The sequence below is a fragment of the Eubalaena glacialis genome, chromosome 3 (genome assembly GCF_028564815.1).
Source record: "Eubalaena glacialis isolate mEubGla1 chromosome 3, mEubGla1.1.hap2.+ XY, whole genome shotgun sequence".
Lineage (NCBI taxonomy): Eukaryota > Metazoa > Chordata > Mammalia > Artiodactyla > Balaenidae > Eubalaena > Eubalaena glacialis.
Window position 1 is genome coordinate 61325710 of NC_083718.1, and position 23839 is coordinate 61349548.

The 23839-nt window shown below is 37.3% G+C and overlaps 1 protein-coding gene across 6 annotated transcripts in view; it reads right to left on the reverse strand.

Annotated features, from left to right (window-relative positions):
- The window catches only part of DNM3 (dynamin 3), a 572001-nt gene that overhangs the window by 309391 nt on the left and 238771 nt on the right, over window positions 1-23839 (reverse strand). For 5 of the 6 annotated variants that reach the window (XM_061185713.1, XM_061185709.1, XM_061185710.1 and 2 more), the window contains exons 11-14: window positions 20210-20296; window positions 15570-15640; window positions 4314-4365; window positions 3457-3486 (exon numbers count right to left, since the gene is read on the reverse strand). In XM_061185713.1, the coding sequence (XP_061041696.1) occupies window positions 3457-3486; window positions 4314-4365; window positions 15570-15640; window positions 20210-20296 (240 nt within the window). The remainder of the gene's footprint in view (window positions 1-3456; window positions 3487-4313; window positions 4366-15569; window positions 15641-20209; window positions 20297-23839) is intronic. The other variant, XM_061185714.1, reaches the window with a different exon arrangement.

Consider the following 23839-nt stretch of genomic DNA (forward strand, 5'->3'; position numbering starts at 1 on the left):
CTTTCGGAATAAATGTTTCTCTGTCTCTTCTGAAGTCTAGGCAGTTTTATCCAACTTCCCACTGGATATTTTTACTCCAATCTTCCACAGTGACTATATTCAACATATCTACCCTTCCTCACTATGTTCCTTTCTCCATGAAGAGCACCACCATCTCATCTGTGCCTAAATCAGATGTCCACACTGCATTGCTGACAATCCCCAGCGCTCTCCTCAACATCTAATTCATCACAATCCTTTAGATTCTTTCTACTTAATATCTCCTGAATTCATCAGCTTCTCCTCAAATCTAGTACAGAGAGCTTAGCTAGCCCAAATAATCATAATCTTTTGTCTGCAACAGCCTCCTAACTGTTAGGAGGCTAGACTCCTAGACTAGACTCCTAACTAGTCTACTTTTTCTGATCTCGTCCTCCCTTCAAAATCTTTCTCCACACTACAGGCAAAATGATCTTTCTAAAGTATTATTACGATTGCACTTAAAACCTTACAATGATACTCCACTGCTTTCACCATCACACACACACAAAAAATAGCTTTGGGACTTCCCTAGTGGCACAGTGGTTAAGAATCTGCCTGCCAATGCAGGGGACACGGGTTCGAGCCCTGGTCCGGGAAGATCCCACATGCCGCGGAGCAACTAAGCCCATGTGCCACAACTACTGATCCTGCACTCTAGAGCCCGCAAGCCGCAACTACTGAGCCCATGCGCCGCAACTACTGAAGCCCACAAGCTCTAGGGCCCAAGTGCCGCAATTACTGAGTCCACATGCTGCAACTACCGGAGCCCACGTGCCTAGAGCCCGTGCTCCGCAACAAGAGAAGCCACTGCAATGAGAAGCCCACGCAGCACAACAAAGAGTAGTCCCCGCTCACCCCAACTAGAGAAAGCCCACGTGCAGCAACAAAGACCCAGCACAGCCAAAAAAATAAATAAATAAAATTCAAAAGAAATAGCTTTAATGGAGCTTACTGTCCTAGTGAAAGAAAACAAAAAATAATAAATAAACATGATAGATAACAATGACAAGATTTGGGGGAGGAAAGGTGACTTTAGATTCAACAGTCAGGGCCAGCCTCTTACTGAAGTGATGTTTCAGTGAGGCCTGAAGTATCAGAAGGAGCTAACCTTGAAAAAGGGGACAGATTTCAATTACTTACCATAATCCCCACTGGGATGTGAGCTCCCTGACAGCAGGGCCCATGATTTATTCATCATTCTAACATCTACCACAGTTTTTGACTCTCAAAAGTTTCAAATACACAAGTGATGAGTGAAGGGATGAATGAAGTTTACGTTGAAATTTCTGGGCAGTGCAACTTTAGGCTAATTGTGTGCTCACATTTTTTTCATACATTTGTTGACATCAGCATGTAGAACTTCTAAGCAGACAAATTTCTAGGCAGGTGAAAACAAATGGGGATTTAGACTTTAAGGAGGAATTTTTCTTTCTTCAAATTCTTCTAAAGTATTCAGAATAGATTCTGCACAGCCATCTCTTACAATCAGGAGCGCTAAGAGGATATCAGAATGGATGAAGCATTTGCTAAGATAGTGCAGAGTATCTTAGCCCCACCAACCATTAAAGCTGACATCAGTTAGCAGGCTGAGCTCCAAGGCTCCCTGTCTTTGAGCTTCTTGATTTTTGAATACAAACCCAAATCAACCTCAGTTATTCAGATTCATAAAGAAAGGGGTTTCAAGTAATTATGGTTCATTTCCACTAAGCAGAAAAAAACAATAAAGGATTCTTTAAAATATACTGTATTGTGCTTAATTATTGGATTTCTTCTGAAAAATAAGATATTCAGGTTCATAACCTCTTACTTGCAAAGTGAAAGGTTAAAACAACAGCAACAAATTTGGCAGCAAAACCTGACTTGATGTGAAAATATTTATGTCTTTCATTTAATCTACTTGGTGTGATTATCATTTGTTTCACTGCAGAAATATAATATGTTTAATTACAATATGTGTTGCCTCTGACCCCACAGGAATACTGGGTAATATATAATATGTGCAATATTTTTCTAAAATCCAGAAAGTTCTGACCTTCAAGGCACATCTGGCCCCAGAGGTTTTGGATAAGGGATCTGTATTCTATTATAACACTCACCCCAATTCTATTATCTTGAGTTATAAAACTTCCATAATGTATGGGCTTTGAAGTACTCAGTGAAAATAAAGGCACAGAAACATAATTAGCATGATTTTAGCATTTGGAGGCAACATAATTGAAAACTGTTCTGAGTTTCCATCCAGATCTGATTTAAAGTATACATTTATGCCACTATACTATTGCTTTTCCAATAAGTATAAACTTCTATGAGCTAGAGTTCTGACCATGAGGAAAGTTTTATAGGTAAATCCATTACACCACACCCAGGCTTAATCTGGCCGTTGTAATCTACAGAATAATTGCCATAGCTTCTAATTTTCCCAAATGTTTCACTGTTCTCATTTAATAACTTTTATAATTTTCTTATACTCCATATTTTTTTTCTCCCCAAAGTTCCAAGAAGCAGCACCTACCTACCGTCTACTCTTTATAGGGCACGTATCTAGTACCCAGCTGCAAACCTCATGATGTAGGTTATTTCTGATTCTCACAATCACTGGGCAGAGATATTTTCTATTCTTCCCATCACACAATTGGGCAAACTCAGGTTCAGTTTGTCCAAGGCCACATGGCTACTACGTGACAGAGGAGAATTTGAACCCAGGAATACCTCGCTCCAAAGTTTGTTTCTGCCAAAGCATAGCTGGAAGAAAGATTTTAGGGCTGCCTCGCCCATGGTAGAAATGAGTATAATTGCTTTTTTCTTTTAATGCTAGTAATTTGACAATATCTTTATACTTCCATTAAGTGAAGATATAGCATCTGGTTTTAAAAGCTTCAACTCTAAAGCCATATAAAATGTCAATCAGTGTAATTTTACTTTTTGTTTTATTATTTTTAAAAAATAAATACAAATAATTGCTATTGGGTAGTATCAACAGATATATCAAAATCAGTTGTTTAATATTCACCCACCTTTTAGAAGTGTCACCTACATTTATTGGAAATATTATCATAGAAGGGGAAGAGAAAGGCTTACACCTTATAACAACATAGCATAAAAGGACAGAGATGAAGGTCATTAATGATTTTAATTATTTTAAGGCCCATTAAAATTAGAGAAATATCAAAGCACCCACAGTGTTAAACATTTATTATTACAGCATTTTAGAATTTACTAGTTCATACCTTTCAATCACAGCAAGTTATTAGCAGTGAAGGGATGAACCCTCTTAAGAGGATTTTTATTTCAATGATAGGGTGTTATGGACAAGACAATCTAAGTTTAAAAAAATTAGTAGCAAGCGCTAGTTGAGTTAATCAGTTAAAGACAAACTGTGCCCTTGGGACGCTAAATGAAAAAGCAACAGTAAAGCTTACAGAACTTAGCTCGTACAATTTGCCTTGAAGGCGGAAGATTGGTTCCCTGAAATAGCAAAGAATTATATGCTTTAGTTCAGAAAAAAAGTTTTCAAAATAAAGTCTATTATTACCTCTTCTCCTTTCAAAACAATGGAAAAAATTTTAGAGCAGAGGTTTCAATTTGTTCAACAATTGTACCTCTGAATTTTTTAAAAAACTATAAAACCATCATTGTTTTGACTTGAAAAGAAATAACAATGCAAATATTCATTATCACATAAAACATAAAAGAAACAGCAAACTGTCAGAGTTAATGCAATCTCTGCAGAGCGCTATTAGTCAGAGACAGCTGGCCAGCCCAAAACACAAAAACTTAAAAGATCAGATCTTCTTAGGAATTAACATCTTCATTAACCAACAGGATGTGGTGTGGCAGAGATTAAATCTTAAATCCCAAACTGCCTTCTTTATGAGCTGTCCCTTCACTGTTACCAAGCTGTGCAAATGTGTGAACTAGTCAGCAGCACCAGAAAGCTCATGCAACTACTCACCATATTTTAACCTTGAACTGACTCACAGATTCAATGTTAAATCAAATTTAGGGGTAATGTAAGCAAGCAAAGCAGGACACAAGGAGTCAAATTTGAAAAGCAGAGCAAATAGCAGAAAAGTTATTTAAAATAAATCAATAGGGTTAACTGCATAAAATAGCAAAAAAAAAAAAAAAAAATGCAATTCACTCCAAAAACTTTAAAAGCAAAAACAAAACAAAAAGTTGCATTTCCAGCAAAATTTGCACATGATTAATTTGCATTTAAAAAAAGTCAATCAAGCGATTTAGTTCAAATTCTTTGGGACATGCATGCTCTAATTCTTTTAAACAATTCCTACCTGATTTCCAATTGTGTTTTTCTTGTGAACCTGACTGCTCCTCTGCTGAGCACTGAGAAAAGCAAAGGAGAGAAGCACTGAAGAAAATCATAAGATTTTTTTCTGAGCAAGTAACAGATACTAAAATAAATACAGGCATTAAAAATATATCAACAACTGAGACAGAGCTAATATAAAAAATCCAGGTCAGTTTAATTCTGGAAGCAAAACCAACTCAATGGAACTTCTAGAACCAATTAGTAATCACAAATCAAAAATAATACACCACAGGAAGAAAACCTGTACTGCTACATTAATAAGTCAAGGTTAAGTATTAGTGATATCCCACAGGTATATAAGATTGTACTGAAAATTGATAGCACTTTTTGAGTATATGCCATGTTCTAAGTGCTTTACAGATATTAGTGATTTTATTTTAATTTTAACCCTGTGAGGTAATATTCATTCATTTTACAGATGGAGAGACTGAGTCACAGAGAAGCTGAGTGGCTTCCCCCAAATTACTCAGCTAACAAGTGCTGGTACTAGGTAGTCTAATTCCAGATCCCAAACTCATGATGTCATCTAATCTCATTGCTTTGAATTCCACTATATTCTGACAACTCCCATAGTGCATCTTCAGCTTGGACCCATCTCATCAATTCTAGACTCAAATATGTTTTCAACAACCCAACATTTCCACTTGGATGTCTAATGGGCATCTCAAACTTAATCTGTGAAAACTGAACTTGTGACATCCTCCCTAAATCCTGTTCCACCCACATTCTTTCCCTTTTTAATTAATGGCAATTCCATATTGCCAAGTGCTTAAGCCAAAGTCCTTGGTTCCTCTTTCTCTTACTTCCACATCAAATCATCAGCAAATGCTATTGACTCTACTTCTCAAAATGTCTTTAAAATTCAACATCTTTTTATTCCATTGCTACTACCTTGTTCCAAGCCACCATTATCTCTCACTTGCACTGTCGTTATCACTTACTCTTTGGTCTCTTTGGTCTTACACACTTGTCCCCCTAATGTCTATTCTCAACACAGAAGCCAGAGTGATCCTTTTAAAGGGGGGTTCCTGTCACTCTTCTGCTCAAAACCCTCTACTGCTATGCAATACAATTACACTCAGGGTAAAAGTCAAAATTCTTGCAATGGTCCACAAGGCCCTTAACTCCCACTCTCCACCTCTTTGACTCATCTCCTCCTATTCTCCACCTCTTTCATTCGAGAGGTCCAGCCATACTGATCTCCTTTTTTTTTTGATCCCACCATGCACGCTCCCACCTCAAAGCCTTTACGCCAGCTGCTCCATCAGCCTAAAAAATACACTTCCTCCATATATCTGCATGGCTCCCAACATCACCTCCTTCAAGTCTTTATTCAAATTTATCTTTTCAGTGAGACCTACCACGACCACCCTATTCAAAATTGAATCCCTCCCTTCCTCCAGGATTCTCATCCCCTTTATACTGTTCTGCTTTACTCTATGGCATTTTTCACCTTCAAACATACTATATAGTTTACTGATTTTTTGTGTTTATTATCTGCCTCCCTCCATTAGAATGAAAGCTCCTTGTGAGCAGCAGTTTTTGCCTGTTTCATTCACTGCTATAACCCCAGTGAGTAGAAACTACCCGGCACATAGTTGGCTTCAACAAATATCTGTTGAATGAGAAATCCAATGAGGCTGATACCATTATAACATGAGCACAGAGGGGATAAGAGCCAGATATCACCCCAACAATTTAACCCCAGAAATCTCAAGATTAGGCACTCTATCTATTAGATAGATTAGGCACTAATCTATTAGATAGATTAGGCACTCTATCTATCTATCTATCTATCTGTTACTCTATCTCTCAAAAGATTGAAGGCTTTCTTTTGGTGAGTCCATGAGTAAACATATATCAATATAAGAAAATACAACTCATTTTGGTTATTCTGAAAAGACTAGCAATACTGAACCCTCTAACTGATTGTTTAGTTGTTTACAGAAGCTGTTTTGGAGATTAATGAAATAGTCTAAAACAGAGAAAAGACAGATTAAGGTTATCAATCAACTGTTTAAAGTAGTGGGATATTATAGCTCAGCAGCACATCAGAAATCAACACCACACTTAGAACAGTTGCTCAAAATGGCAATCTTTTATAATCTCCCATGATGTATTTAAGCTGCTTCCCTTCAAACTCATAAAAAATCTATATACTACCTTCAACTGAGGATGCGGAAGAGGTGGGTGCTGAAAGGCCACACAGTATTTCATTACTAAAGATATTTTGTGTCTCTTTCTTTTTCAATTTGCTAATCTCAGAGTTTAGCTTTTCTTCTCTCCTCAGTTCTTATTATTTTTCTAGTCTTTAGTTAAATGCTTAATTCCCTTAATTACTATGAAATTCATCTCTCTCCAACCTTTTCTCTGTATAATCCAAATCTACATTATTCAGGTTTTTGTGGTGAGGTTGTGAATGAGGTGAAGGTTGTGTCGGTGGCCAGGGGTCTGATGAGACCACACTGCCCTCTGGCTGCCCACCATGCCCTGATGTACAAAGTGTGCCTAAAGTACTACTCTTCCTGGGGCTTCAGATCCCATGCTTTCTTTCTCCAGGGTCCTCCAGGCTTTCCTCTCTTCTAGGAAGAAATGGGAAAACTACTATTATAATGTGATCATGCCTTCTTCATGGATATGACCATCTCTCCCAAGCATCATACTTGTGTTCTAGAGGTTTATTATTTTTTTAACAGGAACTATTTTAAAATAAATCACTGACTAGTATTGGTAACTTCGAACTATGGCAGACTTACAGGTGTTTATTTTGAAGTAGGTGAACTACTGGGGACCCTCAAATTATGTATAGGTCCCCTTAAAATCATATAAGAGAAAAGAAACTGAATATAAAGCAAAAAACACAGAGATTGTTGGTCACTCCTTGTGCTACCTTAGGCAAAGAGTATGACCTAAATGGACCTTAGTTTCTTGGATTTCTTGGCTATAAAGTGTGTGTGTGTGTGCGTGTTCAGAGTCAGAGAGACAGAGACAAGCGCTGGGGGACTGTTTCTTAAGTTTCTTTTACATCTAAGATTCCTTGAGATGCAAAGTTACTCTCTGATGCTTGTGAAATCCACTAGGTGAAGAGATTTTCCACTGACATAGAATTTTCATCTACTAAATAATGCATATTTAGGATCTACCACTTGTAAGAATATGCAGGGAAAAAATAGATTTATTTTATAAGCCAATCTCAAATATTAGTGTTAGAACAAATACTAAATTACCTTTCCTTTTCACCTAAAAAATAATCTTTTTTGCAGCAACTGGCCCCATAAATCCAAAGATACTGCTTTTAATGACGTATTTAGGTACTTAAATTTACTCCATAAGTAACATAATAAAAAATAATCTGCCTAGATAGAAAACATCCTTTATCATAATTCTTAGGAATGCAATGATAACTGAACTGAAAGTATTTCAAAATACTTATTTAAAAATGTGTTCACAGAAAACCATGTAAGGACTTGCAAGTTAATTTGAGTCTTTGGAGGTATTCTTGGTAATAGGTCCTTAACTGGTTATCTCTGCAATATTGTAAAACACACCTATATATAATGTTTTAGTTTGACATAAGTCAAAACTTTTAGGGTACCAACTATCTGAAAGGAACTCTGTGGAACATATAAACATGAATAAGTTATGGTCCTTGTAAAGAGAGCCTACAATTTATCTAGTATGGGTAGTGACATACATACACAAAACACAAATAACAAAGGAATAAGCTCTAAAAGAATAAATATGTGAGGCTGTAATAGAAAGCCAAAAAAGCGCTTCTGTTTCAAATGTGGGATATAATTAACCCCATATCTTATTATCTGTGTGTACGTTATTAATCATATAAAATTCCTACTACACACAAGTCACTGCTGAAGAGTTCGCCAGAACATTAAAACACATAAAACCAAATTAGGTTAATTAGTTTAATGCTCTGAGACATAATGATCTTGAAATTATATAACAAAAGGTTTAAATTTTTACAAAAATAAGAGCACATTGAATGACATTCAAAGAAAAATAATCCATGTTAACTCTTACCTCAAAAATTTTTTCTGCATATTTGTGTCTATCCATGTCCATGTGCATATGCAATAAGATTATAATAACATAAGAATGTGCCAAGGGGTATGTGTGACCATTTATCAGACAAATCCTGTACATAGTAATTGCTCTGAATGTTCAGAGAAAAGAAAGATCATTTTGGTCTGATTTGATCTGAGATTTTCATAGAAAACTTGAAGAAAAGTAAAATTTTAATAGAGGAAGAAAATCAACCGCATTCCAAGAGAATGGAGTAGTATAAGCAAAGCCAGGAGGTAGAAAGCTGGGGCATGTAGGGAAGTTGTGGAAAGTAAAACTATTATGGGAAAAATTGTATGACCATAGACTCAGGTTTGTATTCAATAAATGACCTTAAAAGCCACCTAGTACAATAACTCTATGTTAGGGCCAATTATGGAGAATTTGGTCATTATACTGAAGGCAGCAGAAAGTATTCAAATATTCTAAGCCAGAAAATGGCATGATCAAAGAAGTGTTTTATTAAATATTACCTCCCTGAAATAGGCAGTATCAACTCTGAACCAGGGAAGACAGGAAGCAGCCAGCCTTGACCCCCTCCCTCTGACGGTTGGAGTCCTGCCCAGCCTTCAAAATCAAAGCAAGTACCATTTCTGAATTATGCCTTCTCAGAAACCTCCAGTTATCTCTCCTTCCCATGAACTCCGCTAGCTCTTGGTCTGTGCCTGTATTCTATAAACAGGATTGTGTTATACACAGGCCTCTAACTTCCCTCCAACAAGGTCTGCTGCTTGATGGCCAACGGTGTGTTGCATTAATCAGTATCTCTACCTCTCTCACCACTGACATTACCTCGCAGTGTTTACAGTAGTTTCTTAAGAAATATTTATGGAATTGTATTTTGATGCCAGGGTTATATACAACCAGATTCCTAATGTTTATCTGCAATAGGAAATTTAAATAATTTGAAGAAGTGTGCCATAGACATGTGCTGCAGCAAGAGTATGGTACATTTAGGAATCCAAAAGTGGCCAGTCTGGCTACAGCACAGAGTTAGGGGGTGGGATAGAGAGGAGTAGTAACAATAGAATAGGCTGAAAAGGTAAGCAAAGGACAGATTGTACAGGGCCTTGGAAACCACACTAATGAGTTTAGACTTTATTCTGAAAGTAATAAGAATTCTGGAAGGAATTAGAAAGAACATGACAAGGGGCAAGGAGACCATTGTAGCAACCCACCCAAGAGAAGACTAACTTTAGTAGTAGCAATGATGATAGGAAGAAATAGAAAAAATTCCAAAAATATTATAGAGGTAGAATCATATGGACCTGTTAAAGATGGAAGGAAACAAAGGTGAGGGCAACAAGGAGTAAAGAATGACACTCAGGTTTCTGGTTTGAGCAACTGGGAGTTACCACCCACAGAGAGTGGGAACAATGGAGGAGGCATGAATTATAAAATCAGATGATGAGTTTAACTTGGGAATATTGGGTTGAAGCTTCCCTAGGATATATAAGTAGAGATTCCCAGTATGTAGATGAATATGGTAACAGTCCAAGAAAAAGTTCTGGAATGGAGATCTAGATTTAGAGGCATCAGATAAAGCTGGTAACTGAAACCACTGCAGTGGGTAACACTATCGGACAGGGATAGTGCAGTGAGTGAGAAAAGAAAAGGGTCTACAGAAGAATACTGATAAAAAGCAGTTCTTAAGCCATGATCACAGGATAAAGAGCTCCAAAATAAAAACGAGAAGAAGTGGCTAGAGCAGAAAGAGGAAAGCCAGGAGACAATGGAGAGTTATTTCAGCAAAGGGATAGGATAGGTCTCTTCAACAAGGAGTGGTTAATGATGTCAAACAAAGGATTCAGAGTTGTCCAATGAATTAACTGTTCGCTCCTGGCCAAAAGCAGTCTCAGTAGAGTGGTGTGGTAGAAACAAGACTACGGTGAGCCAAAAAGTAAAAGAGAAGTGAGAAAGAAGAAAGAGGAGTACCGACTCTAAGTCAAACCAAAGAGGGCTCAAACAAATCAAGAAAATGGAGTCCCTCAGAGATGCAGATTCCATGGCAAATGTCAGAGTGTACCTCTCCCTCTACTACTACTATGTTTAGTTTGTAGAGGAGACTTGAAATTAAAAGAAATGTCAGTTGTGCTATGATGGAGGAATTACTAGAAAAATGGCAACATACAGACTAAGGCAGTGGAAGGGAAAAGTCTATCCTTTATACTTTAGTGACAGAGCATTTAAAAAGCTGACTGTATATTCCTGAGCCCTGGGGTTTGTTTAGAAGCAGTTAACAGAGTTACCTCTTTTTTCTCTTCTTGAAGCCACCACTGTAGGTTACCACCAAGTTGTCAATAAAGTATAGCCCGCTAAAGGACCCAGAGCAATCAGCTGGATTCACCATATTCTAGAACTGTGTTGTCCAATACAGTTGCTGGTAGCCAGAAGTAGCTGTTTAAATTAAATTTTTAATTAATTAAAATTTAATTTTCATTTCTTCTGCTTTACTAGCCACATTTCAGCTACTCAATAGTCACATGTAGCTAGTGGCTACTGTATTGGACAGCATAGGTTATAAAATATTTCCATCATCTCAGAAAGTTCTATTAGACAGCACTGCTCTGGAGTAAAGAATCTCTTTTAGAATGTTCTTTTATATTACCCCAAGAAGATTATAAACAGTTGCTGAGAGTCCCAAGAGTGCAACTTATCACATGTAGGCTTGGCTCCATCCAATCAGATTGAAGCCAAAGGAAGAAGAAAACTACATGATGTTGACTGCCCATGCAGGATCTTTAGTGAAGTCTCGGGCTAAATATTATGCAAGAAAACCCTACAGAACTTGGGGGCCTATAAAACAAAGATGACTCATCTCCTAAGACTCATTTTAAGGATGAAGATAAAGTTCAAAATAACAGATTTGAGAATGAAAGAGAAAAGTGGAAGTCCACTTATTTTTAAAACAGTGCTTGAAACATTAGAATTTATAACTTATTTAAATAGATGATACTAACGATGTCCTTGCAAGTTGTTCAAATCTATATTTCTACCAGTCCCGGTAGGCAACCAAGCATTTAATTCCTAAATTGGCAAATAAGGATCTTGCTATAATCTAATACCTAAATTTTAATTCCGCAAGAGAGAGAACATTCTCATGTAAGAATAGGAACTAGATACACCATTACAATGGAATATGATTATGTATTAGGGACACATAAAAAAGAATGTAAAGGTAAAGACCAAGATTGTTTTGGAATTTGGTGCCAAGGTTCACATATACTGCCTTTAGTAAAATGGTAACAGAGACATTCCAGAGGATCAGGAAAGAGATATAATGAATGCTACCACCCTTAGAATTTTCATGGTGCTCACATAACAAGAACTGAAATCTGCACACTGTCATTTCAACTGTGAGAAAACAGGTGGGGAGACCTACTCAGCAGATTGAAAAACAGACCTCGGTCTGCTGTTTGTGGCATAGAGATGTTATTCTAACAGTGTGTATCTGGAGCCCATGTTTCTTAAACCACCGGACTGCAAAAATCTTAGTAACTCAGAAGGCAAACTGTGCCCATGAAAATGGAGAAGAGCACAAGAATTTGAAAGTTCACTCCCCACGGCATTCAGCTAACAAGCTTGCCTTTCTGTTCAGACAACAGGATTACTGAGAAAGAGAGGAAGTGAATGAAGAATAATTAATTGGAATAGCGCGTTTTCTTAAATAACAAAAACTAATTATGTTGTGTTAAGAAAAATAGAATGTTGGGGGGTATTTTTCACCAGGGAAGAATGACAAATTAAAATCCTTAAGTCATGAGGAAAGTTGACATTTCCTTCTGAAATACTAAACTTTTAGGTTCAGAAACTATATTACAATTGAAAAATCAAGCCTTCAGAAATTAAGAAATTCCAAAGCAAGTCTACAGCAGCGCTGACTTGGACATATTACACATGGTACATGTTTTACGGTCCATGTTTAACAAATAACTGGGAGATGAAAAAAAGTTTCACATATTCAACACGGCAGAATAAATTCTATAGCAGAAAGAAGAATTTTGAGTTGTTCTGAACACTACTCTGAGACATCACTTTCCATTAATCTAATTTTAGCAATTTGTTTTCCTTTCCTTTTGGTAATTTTTAGAACAAAAAGTCATCCCAGTTGAAAAACAAACTACATGTGTAAAATACTCTATACATCACCATCCTATAAATCTGAGGGGTGGTCCTCCTCTTTTGGTAAATCTCTAAAAATCTCATGAAACTAATGCTTATTTTCCTCAACTCTAGACTTTAATTTTCTATCTTCAGAACTTAAAAATACTTACATAATTGTCTTCAAATATGGCTTTTCTTCCTTGATGGAAACAGCATTCCTGCCAACTTCAAAATTTATAGCTACAACCATATTTTTTTAATTTTTAAAAGCACAAAAAATACCACAACTCCTCAAAGTAATTTTGAAATGAACACTTCTTCATCATCATAATTATCCCACGTCACATTGAAATGCACTCCAACTCAGCATACAAACGGAAAGAACATTTACCTCTGAGTCTCAGTGCAAAATATTACATCTGGAGATAACATCAGCAACTAAAAAAGTCTTTCAGTGGCAATCATACTCCAGTCATTAAAAACGTCATAAATGAAGTAAAATGGTACATCTCGTAGAATCAAGTTCCTGTGTGTGTGTGTGTGTGTGTGTGTGTGTGTGTGTGAATGTGTACATATGGTACTTTCTCACTTTTACAGACTGCACCACAATTTTCAAAGGCACTTTCACATAACTTCATTAATTTGATCTTCCGACAATCCTGAAAAGTATACAAGACAGGGATTTTTTATTATTTCATTTGACAGAGCAATAAACTGAGATACAGAGAGACTAAGTGGCCAAAACCCAAACCTCATCAGTGGCAAACCCTGGAAAAAGAATTCAGACTGCTGACTCCCAGACCAGTCCTTCAAAAGGAAGTTTAGGTGTGCAGTTTAAATTAGATGAGAAATGTGCAAAGTTGCTGGGTTTCTAAAGCAGTTTGAACAATGATTCTTTTTAGTCCCCTAACATCATAAAGGTTCACAATCTATCTCACTGCTGGAAAAATGGGACTGTCACCTGGATTACAGAGAGACTGTACCAAAAGGCTGTAATTGAAGTATTTTCATTTGCAAAATTATACGTCTTTGAAAACCTAGTCAACATAATACTTTAGTTCAACAGCTTCTGCGGTAGAAAATATTAAAATTTACTGGAGAACATAAACTCTGGACCATTTATCTTTAAAAATAAGTAAAAGGATAATCTAGGTGGAAAATGTTTCAAGCAGAGTATAGGGGTGAAATTTAAATTTAGTGCTGGTTACAAAACATGTTCAAAACTTGAATCCTTCCAAACTGATTATGATTTTTTTCTATGTTTCCTCCTTGAATCAGGATACCATAACAGGACAGTGCTGCAATATCCTTTTCACTTTTAAGTTATGGTGTCAAGTTTATATCTGCATCTGCTACATTTTTATAAAAATCAAACTGGCATTTGTAACCAATAAAAATCAACATGAAAGGAAGTATTCCTGGTTATTTCAAATGACTCAAGGATTTCTTTTTCTTTTAAATTCCTCAAAGAAGCAAGTGAAGTAAATGGAGAATGCATCAGTTTAAATTTTTACCTGCATTTCTCTATACTTTTCAATTATTAGGCAAGCTCCTAAAAGACAATTTTTTTTCCTTTTCTTTTTCTTTCCCCCATAGCAACTAGAGCAGAGCTTGGAACAGGCCACAAGGATTTCACTGACTACACAGAAAACCAGGTAGAAATTCTCAGGTCCACCCTTCCAGGCCTAGGGACAAGAAGACACACCAGAGTCTAGGTTTCTTGCCACTGGTGATTTTGCAGAGGGAAATGAGCAGTACAGATGATGAGAGCCATGGGGGCTAGAAGACAGGGGAGCAGGTCTGTGTGAAATGGCTGTGGAGTAAATCCCTATCTAGAAGTTGGAGCGGGCAGTGCGGCTAAAAAAAGACAACTGTCTAAAGGAACATATTAATCACTGAGTTCTACAATTTTACACATAAGTCACAGACAGGAAACAGTTGAAAAGACTAATGTACCAAAACCAAAAACTAGTGTACCACACAATAGTAACAACTGCTGGATGCAAAATGTGTATACACTATTCATTAGGCCATGTTCAGAATGAGACAATTTTCTGTTGAATAATTGGGCCTTTCCTCTCTAAAACATGCCTATGAATTCCTCAGGCCACTGTTTAGTTTAGGTCACATGATTTAGATATCTGTTTCTTCTAAGTCAAAATGTAAAACTAAGTCAGTGTAGTTTTACAGTTTCTTGTGTTTCATTTTTTATTTGTCCCTATTCTTGAATACACAGTAAAGTAACAGTACATAGGCCTCTTTATTTTTTATATAAAATAAACTGTATTTTATATACTTGAGGTTGGAACCACTGACATGCCACAGGTATATTTTAGAGTTAGAATCAAAATTCTTTAAAAGCAATAAAAAACTGATTCCACTAAAGGGCAGGAAAAAATGGTAAATTCAGGGTCTTGAAAATGTCACACAATAAATAACCAACCTTGAATACTTAAGCATAATGTTTACCTGACAATATCTGTGAATATAGCAACAGAATATTAGAATATAACAGAACACATGTATGATAGAATTGCAATATATAGACAAGCTTATATAAAGTATATATACTTCATAGAAAAGAGAATGTTCATCCAAAAAGATTACATCTAAGTTCACAAAGGACAGTTTTTTAAAAAAATAGGCCGCTATAGTCTGATTTAGGGATGGCCAAGTAGCTTGTATCCTGTGAATTGCACTTGATATTTCAAATTTATGTGAGAAATTGTCCCCTAACATATTTTAAATGTGCATCTGTTACTGCTTATCTATGGGAGCTCAAGTGCAAACTGCAGATCATCATCCAAAAACAAGGAGTATCTGAGCTACATATGATTTCACATGCTGTACAATAAAGAAGCCAACTCCTTTACTCAGAGAACATGGCCCCATGGTCACGAGGCTCAGATCTCCTCAGTAGGTTGACTCAGAGTTAATCCTGACACAGAATGCTGGGGTTGTTGTAGAAATTCACATGTGTATTTGAGACAAATCAGCAGGAGGAATGCATGTGACAATCAAGGATTTCACGTACTTTGCGAAGCCAATGAAATCTTCGTGGTTGGTGTTGATGTAGGAGACTTGGATGTCGATCAGCAGCAATACCTATAAGTCCAAGAGAATCACTTCAGTGAAAACCCATCTTAAATATTCTCAAACACTAAATTCGGTAATAGCCTACAAATCATTTATCTTTATTTAATTTTAAAAAGGATGCTTCAGTTAGAATGAAAAGTTGCATTAACTTTTTTCATTAGACTCTCATTTTTACTCTAAACTCAGAAACAAAAGATCTATGTGAAAAGTCTGAGTCCCACATGAAGACAACAGCATTATAGTTTATAAGCATGTACTTAACATGCTTACTTAACACAGAGCCAACTTAACACAGAACCTAGAATTATTCTATTCCTCTAAAACGTAGGTGTAACGTTCAAAAGGACACATGTATAAAAATACATGTGGCAAGAAGGCCATGCAGGAGCTGCTTAGAGCTTCCTGCTCCTGTAGACACCATATGTTAGCCACAAAATAGCAATATCATCTCTTGTTTTTCCTCTCCTCTTCTATCTCTTTAAGCTCCCTATAGGCAAGTAGGAGAAGTATCTCATCAACCAACTCAAAAAGGCAATATACAAATAAATAGAAAGCCTCCTTGAGATCAATAGGCTTCACTGAAGGTGACATCTGAGTGCATCGAAGCATTCGTGGTAACAGTTCATTGGCACAGTCTATATAATGTCCCCCAGGAGGTGCGTCCTCAGGAAAGCCTTCCCTGATCCTCACCCCACACCCTCACCCAAGACCAAGTTGGATCATGCTATTACTCTCATATAGTCTATAAATCATGATTATATTTTTATGTATTATACCCTATACTTTTTCTTTGTGGTGTTTATCACAAATGTAATTAATTATTTATATTATATTTTGTTTGATGTTTTGCTTCCCTGCAAGACTGTAAGCTCCATGGAAGTAGAGATTATATTTATCTTGTTCACCACTTTGTCCCCAGAACCTAGCATGATACACACAACAGGTGCCTGAGAAATATTTGTGGCTGTAAATTCTATGACGATCTACCAGTCTTGAAGAATAGTTTATTTTAAAGGGAGAAATTTATTCCCATATAATTAGTACATGGCCAAGTATTATTGTTTCTCACTCATTACCCAATGCTATGGTCTCTGAGGCTTTGCTTTTGTGGCTAATCTCAGTTGGTCATCTGACCAAATCTTGCTGTGAGCCCCAAGGAGCCCTACCGAAAAAAAGACTAAATGAATCACCCCAAACCCATCCCCACTACCAACATAAAGTCAATGCCCAGGCGCTAACTGGGTCAACAATATCATACTTGTATGAAAACTTTCGTATCATCAGATAATAGTTTTTTTTCTTCTCTTAATGAAGAAAACTGAAGAGTTAGCAGGAGTTATCACTATTAGATTATCTGTGGCATTGCCACTATTCTCCCTACAATAAATCCAGATTCTATTAAATTTTATACCCCAAATCCATTTGGCTAGGAGTTTGGATCAATAAACCATAATATTCAAGCACAAATTAGTAGTTGCCACCATAAAGAGCAAAATATCTACATAATTCTCAACATTGCCAAAGGTTGTCGTGAATATCTTGGACGTTCACACACATTAACTTGGACTGCAGTACAGGGGAAAAGTGGAAGAAAAATAACAACTATGGCTGTTCTCATTCATATTCCTGGAAACTGGGAGTCTGTTTTCATCCTAGGAAAAGAGCCAGGTCGCATGTGGGGGATGAAAAGGAAAATAGTACATTTTTTCTCTTTTTTTCACTCTCTCAGAGTTTCTCACTGCCTTTCTCACCCACAGTTATTGAAAATTTAGTTGAAGAAATGTAAAGCTACCCCTGGTAGCAGTAATCACCCACAAAGCCAACCATTTCAACATGCAGTTACATGTATGGAAGCACCTGGAATAACAGCAGGCACACACCGAAGCTCAAAAAACCTTTGTTTTAGAAAAAAGTTCAGACAGATTTATGGTTTTTCATATTTTTAATTCTGAAGAATTTCCCCTACACACAAAGTTTCCAGAGCAGAGGTTGGTAATAATTCCATTTTTTAAAAAACTGCAAGAATACCTCAAAGCAGTACTGGTACAGAGGTCTAAGGAAATGGGTCACTCTCTGACCAGTGACTTCAGAAGTACCATATGGCCTAAAGCAGCACGGAGTTCAGAACTCAAATGTGAAATCTATGCAAACTGACATGTTCACGTTACCAAAAACATGCACGTTTTTACTATGCCACACAGGTCCATATTAGCAGTGGCAGGCACCAGCTTCTTCGGGCAGTTGATTGACTGTCAAACCAGGCCACCTGAGATGGTCACTTAGGAGAGAGATGTTCGCTCCCTCCCTTAACTCCCACTTGGGGAATGAATTAATCACTACATCAGAGGTACAGATGGAAGACAGTCTCCCTTGAAATCAGAAAAGGCAATTCTTTCTCATGTCTACTATGTGTCATAGCTCTTTAGGAATAACAAAAACAACTAAAATTAATGAAGAACTAAGAACTATATCTGGATTACTTCATTTCATCCTCACAAAATACCTGTGAGTTAACTACCATTATTATTCCACTTTCAGATGAGGAAACTGAAGTGTAAAAGTAATAAATAACTTGTTCATTTACACAGAAAGCAAATGATAGAGCTTGGATTCAAACTCAGGCAGTCTGAACCCAGAGCCCACAATCTTTTTTCTTTTTCTTTTTTAATAATTTTTTTCCTTATTTTTTTGGCTGCATCGGGTCTTAGTTGCGGCACACGGGATCTTCGTTGAGGCATGTGGGATCTTTCATTACGGTGCGTGGAACCCGCGTCCCCTGCATTGGAAGGCGGATTCTTTACCACTGGACCACCAGGAAGTCCCTGGAGCCCACAATCTTAATGACAATGAAAAGTTTGAGTGTGTCATTTCAGTAAAACAAAAACTCTGAAACATGAAACATGAAGAAGTTAACTGATTTAGATATGAACACAAAGATAATTAAGATAATAATTGTACAGCTTTTTCCTCAATATTGTTTTTACGCAGGATCCCTAAGAGTTAAGTAGGATGTATTATCATTTGAACTGCATAGAATAAAGACACAAATTAAAACGGTTATCTTATTTACTTAAGGTCAGGAGTACAGTTGATAACAGAACTCGTTTTCTTGGTCCAGCAGGAGCCGTGACATTAGGTGTGTGGGGGAACTTCTGGTCTTGGGTTGTATACCTGGACCCAGGCTTGATTTCACTGGCTCATGAGTTAACATTGATTTGTTTATCTCTACTAAGTCACAAAGCCTATTTTCTCCACTTTTGGCTATTGTGACTACTCCAAGAGTGAGAAAGTTGCAAAATAAGTGAAAACTATGAATAATCGTTCGTTAACTTTCAAAACACGATGATAAAAAGTAGCAGCAGTGAATCCCACAGCTCGAGCAGAGAGCAGCAGGTTGTTACCAGAGTCACTCACAAATATCCCAACCTGCTGGGCCTCCATTCCTCTGTCTCTTCGCTTTCTCCTTCCAAGCCCACCCCGACCCTCTGACACATGTTGCATGTGTCTCTCTCCCTGTGGTTTGTCTCTACCTCTCTCTCTCCTATTCTGCCTTCCTCCTTTTCCCCAGTTCTTTCTCTCCTTCTTCCCAATTCACCTAAGAACCACAAAATCTTGGAATTCTAACTTATAGAGGACTTCAGAGATCATACAGACCAACATTTCAACGCTGTACATGAGAAAACAACAGTCCCAAGAAGTGATTTGCTCAAGAACATGCTGTTATTCTGTGGTGAACACATGGCTTGAGTCCAGTGTCCTCTCCATGCTGTCACACTCGCAGCTGTGTCCTGGAACTGAAGAGCATCTGAAATCCTTTGTGTTTCCCATTATAATGTTTTATAAGTAACTAAGAAAACATCCACCTAAATTTAAGAAGCTTTAATTATTTTCATGTAGTCCTTAACTTTTTTCAATGAATTATCCTCACTTGAAAATAATCGTTCATTCATAGTTAGCCACGATTCGAAGACAATTTCAAAGCCACTCCTTACAAACCATATGTATTTACAAAATAGTTAGAAATGCTTAAAAGAGCTGTTCTTAAATGTTTTTATTTTTTTAGTCATAGATTCCATGGATAAGCTGATGAATAGCTTTATCCATTCTCCTCAAGAAAAAAAATAAAAACACTAAACATTTTGCAAAACGTTTTAGCAATTTATGAATATCCTGGTGCCCATCTGTGGGCCCTATCTTAAAGAAAAAATGTGATATGTTTCTGGATTAGTGGTTTTCAAAGTGGGGTGTGTACATGCTAAGGGTACACATGATGACTCATGAAGTGTTGAAAAAAATAATGGAACTCCTATTATTGCTTTTTAAATGTTATCCTTCTAAGGTCTTTATATATGTTTATATTTTTAACATACACAAGATGTTAGTATAGCAACACTACACTACTAGTATAGCAACATGTATAAAATTCATAAATAAGTAAAAATAAACATATGTGGTGGTGTTCTCAGCTCGTTTTTTTCCATTCAGGGATACGCCGACTGTTGGAGACCACCAAACAACCCTGGGGAGATCTTCCACTTCCCACAAGGACCCTGCCCACCAGGGAAGGCCTCTCCTCACCTGGTCCTTTGTCTTCCCTTCTCGCTCACGAATGTGGTTAGCAACAATCCTTTCCGTTTCCTCGCAGAGTCTGGGGAAGTTTGCCAGCTGTCAAGAAAAACAGATCTGAGTGTTAATACTCAAATATTTATACTGCCAAAAAAGAAACAAAAATAAGTTATGTTGTACTCCAGAAGACATGCATTACCATTCTGGAAGCAGAAGTGAAATATCCTAAAGAAGAATGGCAGAGTAACAGAAAAGACTGCACAAACTACAATCAGAAGTAACTACATTATCTGAGAAGAAACACTTCAAAACCAGCAGAGAAACTCCCTGCAAAGAAAACAGAAACCCAGATACCATCTAGCTCTATGCTGTACAGAGTTAGCACTTAATAAAGTTCAAAGATGAAGAAGATAGAAATGAAGATGAAAAGGAGGATAATGACTAACATTTATAGAGCACTTACCATGTTCCAGGTTGTGTGCTAAGCACCACATGAATTACCTCATTCGAAATTCACAACAATCATAAAAGACAGATCCGATTATTAACCCCATTTTACAGAGGAGGAAAGCAAAGCGCAGAGAGGTTAAGTAACTTGCCCCAGACTACACAGTTCAAAATCGGTGGGTCCCGGATTCCTACCCAAGCCCTCAGACTCCAGAGTTCATGGTCTTGTCCATCACTCTTTGAGGATGATTCACATTCCATGAACCACAGAGATCATTTTTTAAAATTCCACCCTAACAGATGTGTTTTTACATACATATTTTTGGCAAAACTGCAGAAATAATGCATGTCAATCACTTATCCCATCTCAATTATGCAGGTAATTGTCCAGAATTTAGTTTGCAAAAATGAATGAATTAGAGTTGTTTTCAGTGTAAGGAAGAAAAAGAAAAGGATGCTATCAATACAAGGATGTTCAAGGAAGCCTAACCTAAAAACGGGGCTTAGTCGGGTAAAGTTGTGTGGAACGGCTGTGGGGAGAATGGAGTTTGCCAAGCACAGGAACATGTGTGAAGGCGCTGGAGGACAGAGACAATGAGTGGTCAAAGAAGTAAAGGAAGGTCAGTGCAGAGAGCAAGAGGATGGTCTTTAGGCAAAGCTAGAATGGTAAACAGGGGCTTGATCCTTGTAGACCTGTTAGGGATTTTGGCTTCTGAAGCAATTCAGACGGAAAATAATGGGACTTGGACCGGGACGGCAGCAATAGAAATGGAAAAAAGTGGGCAAATTCATGGTTTATGACAGGCAAAGATTAATTCCATTTATTATAAAAAGCACTTGCAAATTAATAAGATTAACAGTAATATCTCACATAAAAACAGGCAAAAAACGTGATTTAATTTAAAAAGAAATTTAATGGTCAATAAGAGAAATATTAAACTTCACAGAGTAATGCAAAGAAAGATAATAACTACTATGTTGTCAAGTTACTGTAATCATTTTTATAAGACTTAATGCAGGTGAAGGTGTACTGAGACTAGCACAGTTTAAACTTGCTGAAGGGACATCAATGAGAATAATCTTTCTTTTAAGCAATTTGGCAGTATGTTTCAAAAATTTTAAAGACACACACACGTCAGTCTAATTACTTCATGGGATTCTGAGCTAAAATAATAAGGAAATTCATCACAGAGTTACTTGTAATAGCAACAATAAGACAAATAGACATAACTCTATAAGCCACCTAAGTATCCAATGATGTTAAATAAATTAAGGTAGGTCCACTAATGGGATGTAATAAGCCATTCCAAATAATAGCTAATATTTGATATAATACTATCTAATTTATAAATAATATCTAATAACATGCTAAAGTGTCTATAATATGACACTGGGTGAAGAAAATCAGGCTGCTAGATATAAAATGTGATTACACACAAGCATACACACACACTCATAGCCACAGGCCACCATATACACTTGATAGCCTTTGAGGATATAGCCAAAGACCTTAAAAACTCCAAAATTCTTGAGTAATACTGTAGCACATAATATTTCCCCTAACTTGTACGCTAGGCCTCCCTGAGGTGTGATTGCTCCGTGGTCATTGGGGTCACTGTGCACACCTACTTTATAGCATGCATGATGCACATCAGTGTCTTAGCAAGACAACAAACTGCACTACTTCATGGAACCGTTGTGATTACAAATCACATATAAATGTTAAATCACCTAATGCTGTAAGTCTGCTGTCTGTGCACAGAAAAGAATCTACACAAATACTACAAAATGTTAATAGCAACAACCTCTTTGAATGATGGGCTTATGCATAATTTTAATTTTTTTCTATATACATGTCTGCATTTTCCAAATTTTTCCACAATGAACATACTTTTTTTTTAAAAATTAATTTATTTATTTTTGGCTACATTGGGTCTTCGTTGCTGTGCACGGGCTTTCTCTAGTTGTGGCGAGAGGGGGCTACTCTTCGTTGTGGTGCGCAGGCTTCTCATTGCAGTGGCTTCTCTTGTTGCGGAGCACGGGCTCTAGGCGCTCGGGCTTTGGTAGTTGTGGCACACGGGCTCAGTACTTGTGGCTCACGGGCTCTAGAGCGCAGGCTCCGTAGTTGTGGCACACGGGCTTAGTTGCTCTACGGCATGTGGGATCCTCCCGGACCAGGGCTCAAACCCGTGTCCCCTGCGTTGGCAGGTGGATTCTTAACCACTGCGCCACCAGGGAAGCCCTACAGTACTTTTATAACAACATAATTAGAGCATAGAAACCTGGCTGCCTTGGTCACCTCAAAATTCACAGCCCAGTGTCTGTTCATGAGATCACCAAACCATCACCCCTTTACTGAGACCCCTAGCTGAATTCTGAGATCTGTGCTCATTTAGGGGTTTACTTCATGAATAACTTCAAGACACAAATGAAGCTTCCATTTTGAGTTTTGGAAACATTCTTCAGGGACAGTTCTATCATTCTGGAAGCCCTTTTATACTCTGAGAATACTGCAAGTTATTTTTTGTGAGGCCCATAAAAAGTTTCTAAGTATGGAAGGGATAGCTGATGAATACTTGTCCTTCTTCTTGACTAATGCAAACCTAGGTGGCACATCTGGCACAAACCACTAGCCTGCACTAGGCCACCAGAGCAATTGTTCCTCCTCTGCACTCACAGTGTACCCCAAGCTATCATTGCATACTTGCTTTTGATGATAGCCACGCTAACATAGAACCACACTCCTGCAGACAAGTAACTACACAAGCAATAGCGGTCTACTAAATAGGATGGGAATGCCAATAGCATTTAGAAAATGGATTATAGCAGATTATTTCTAAAACACCAAAGAGTGGCAATATAAATATTTATTCAGAAACTAAATACTTGATAGCTGAAGGACCCCAGACTAGTATGCAGACATCAATAAGTCAAGGAAAGGCCAAAATGATAAGAGCATCCCATGAAGTAGAAACATCTAAGAACCCTCCAATCTACTGCCCTTGGCAGGAGAACTGATTTTTTTGTGTGTACCTCCTGATCTTTCCAAGCTCAATTTCATCAGGAAAGGAACACGCCAGAGCCATATTTTTGTATCTACAACTGAGAAAACTGGATGTAAATGAGCCTAAATTCTAAGTGGGATAAAATAGAAAGAGAACACACTAGAAGAACTGCCCTCAGAGAAATATTGAA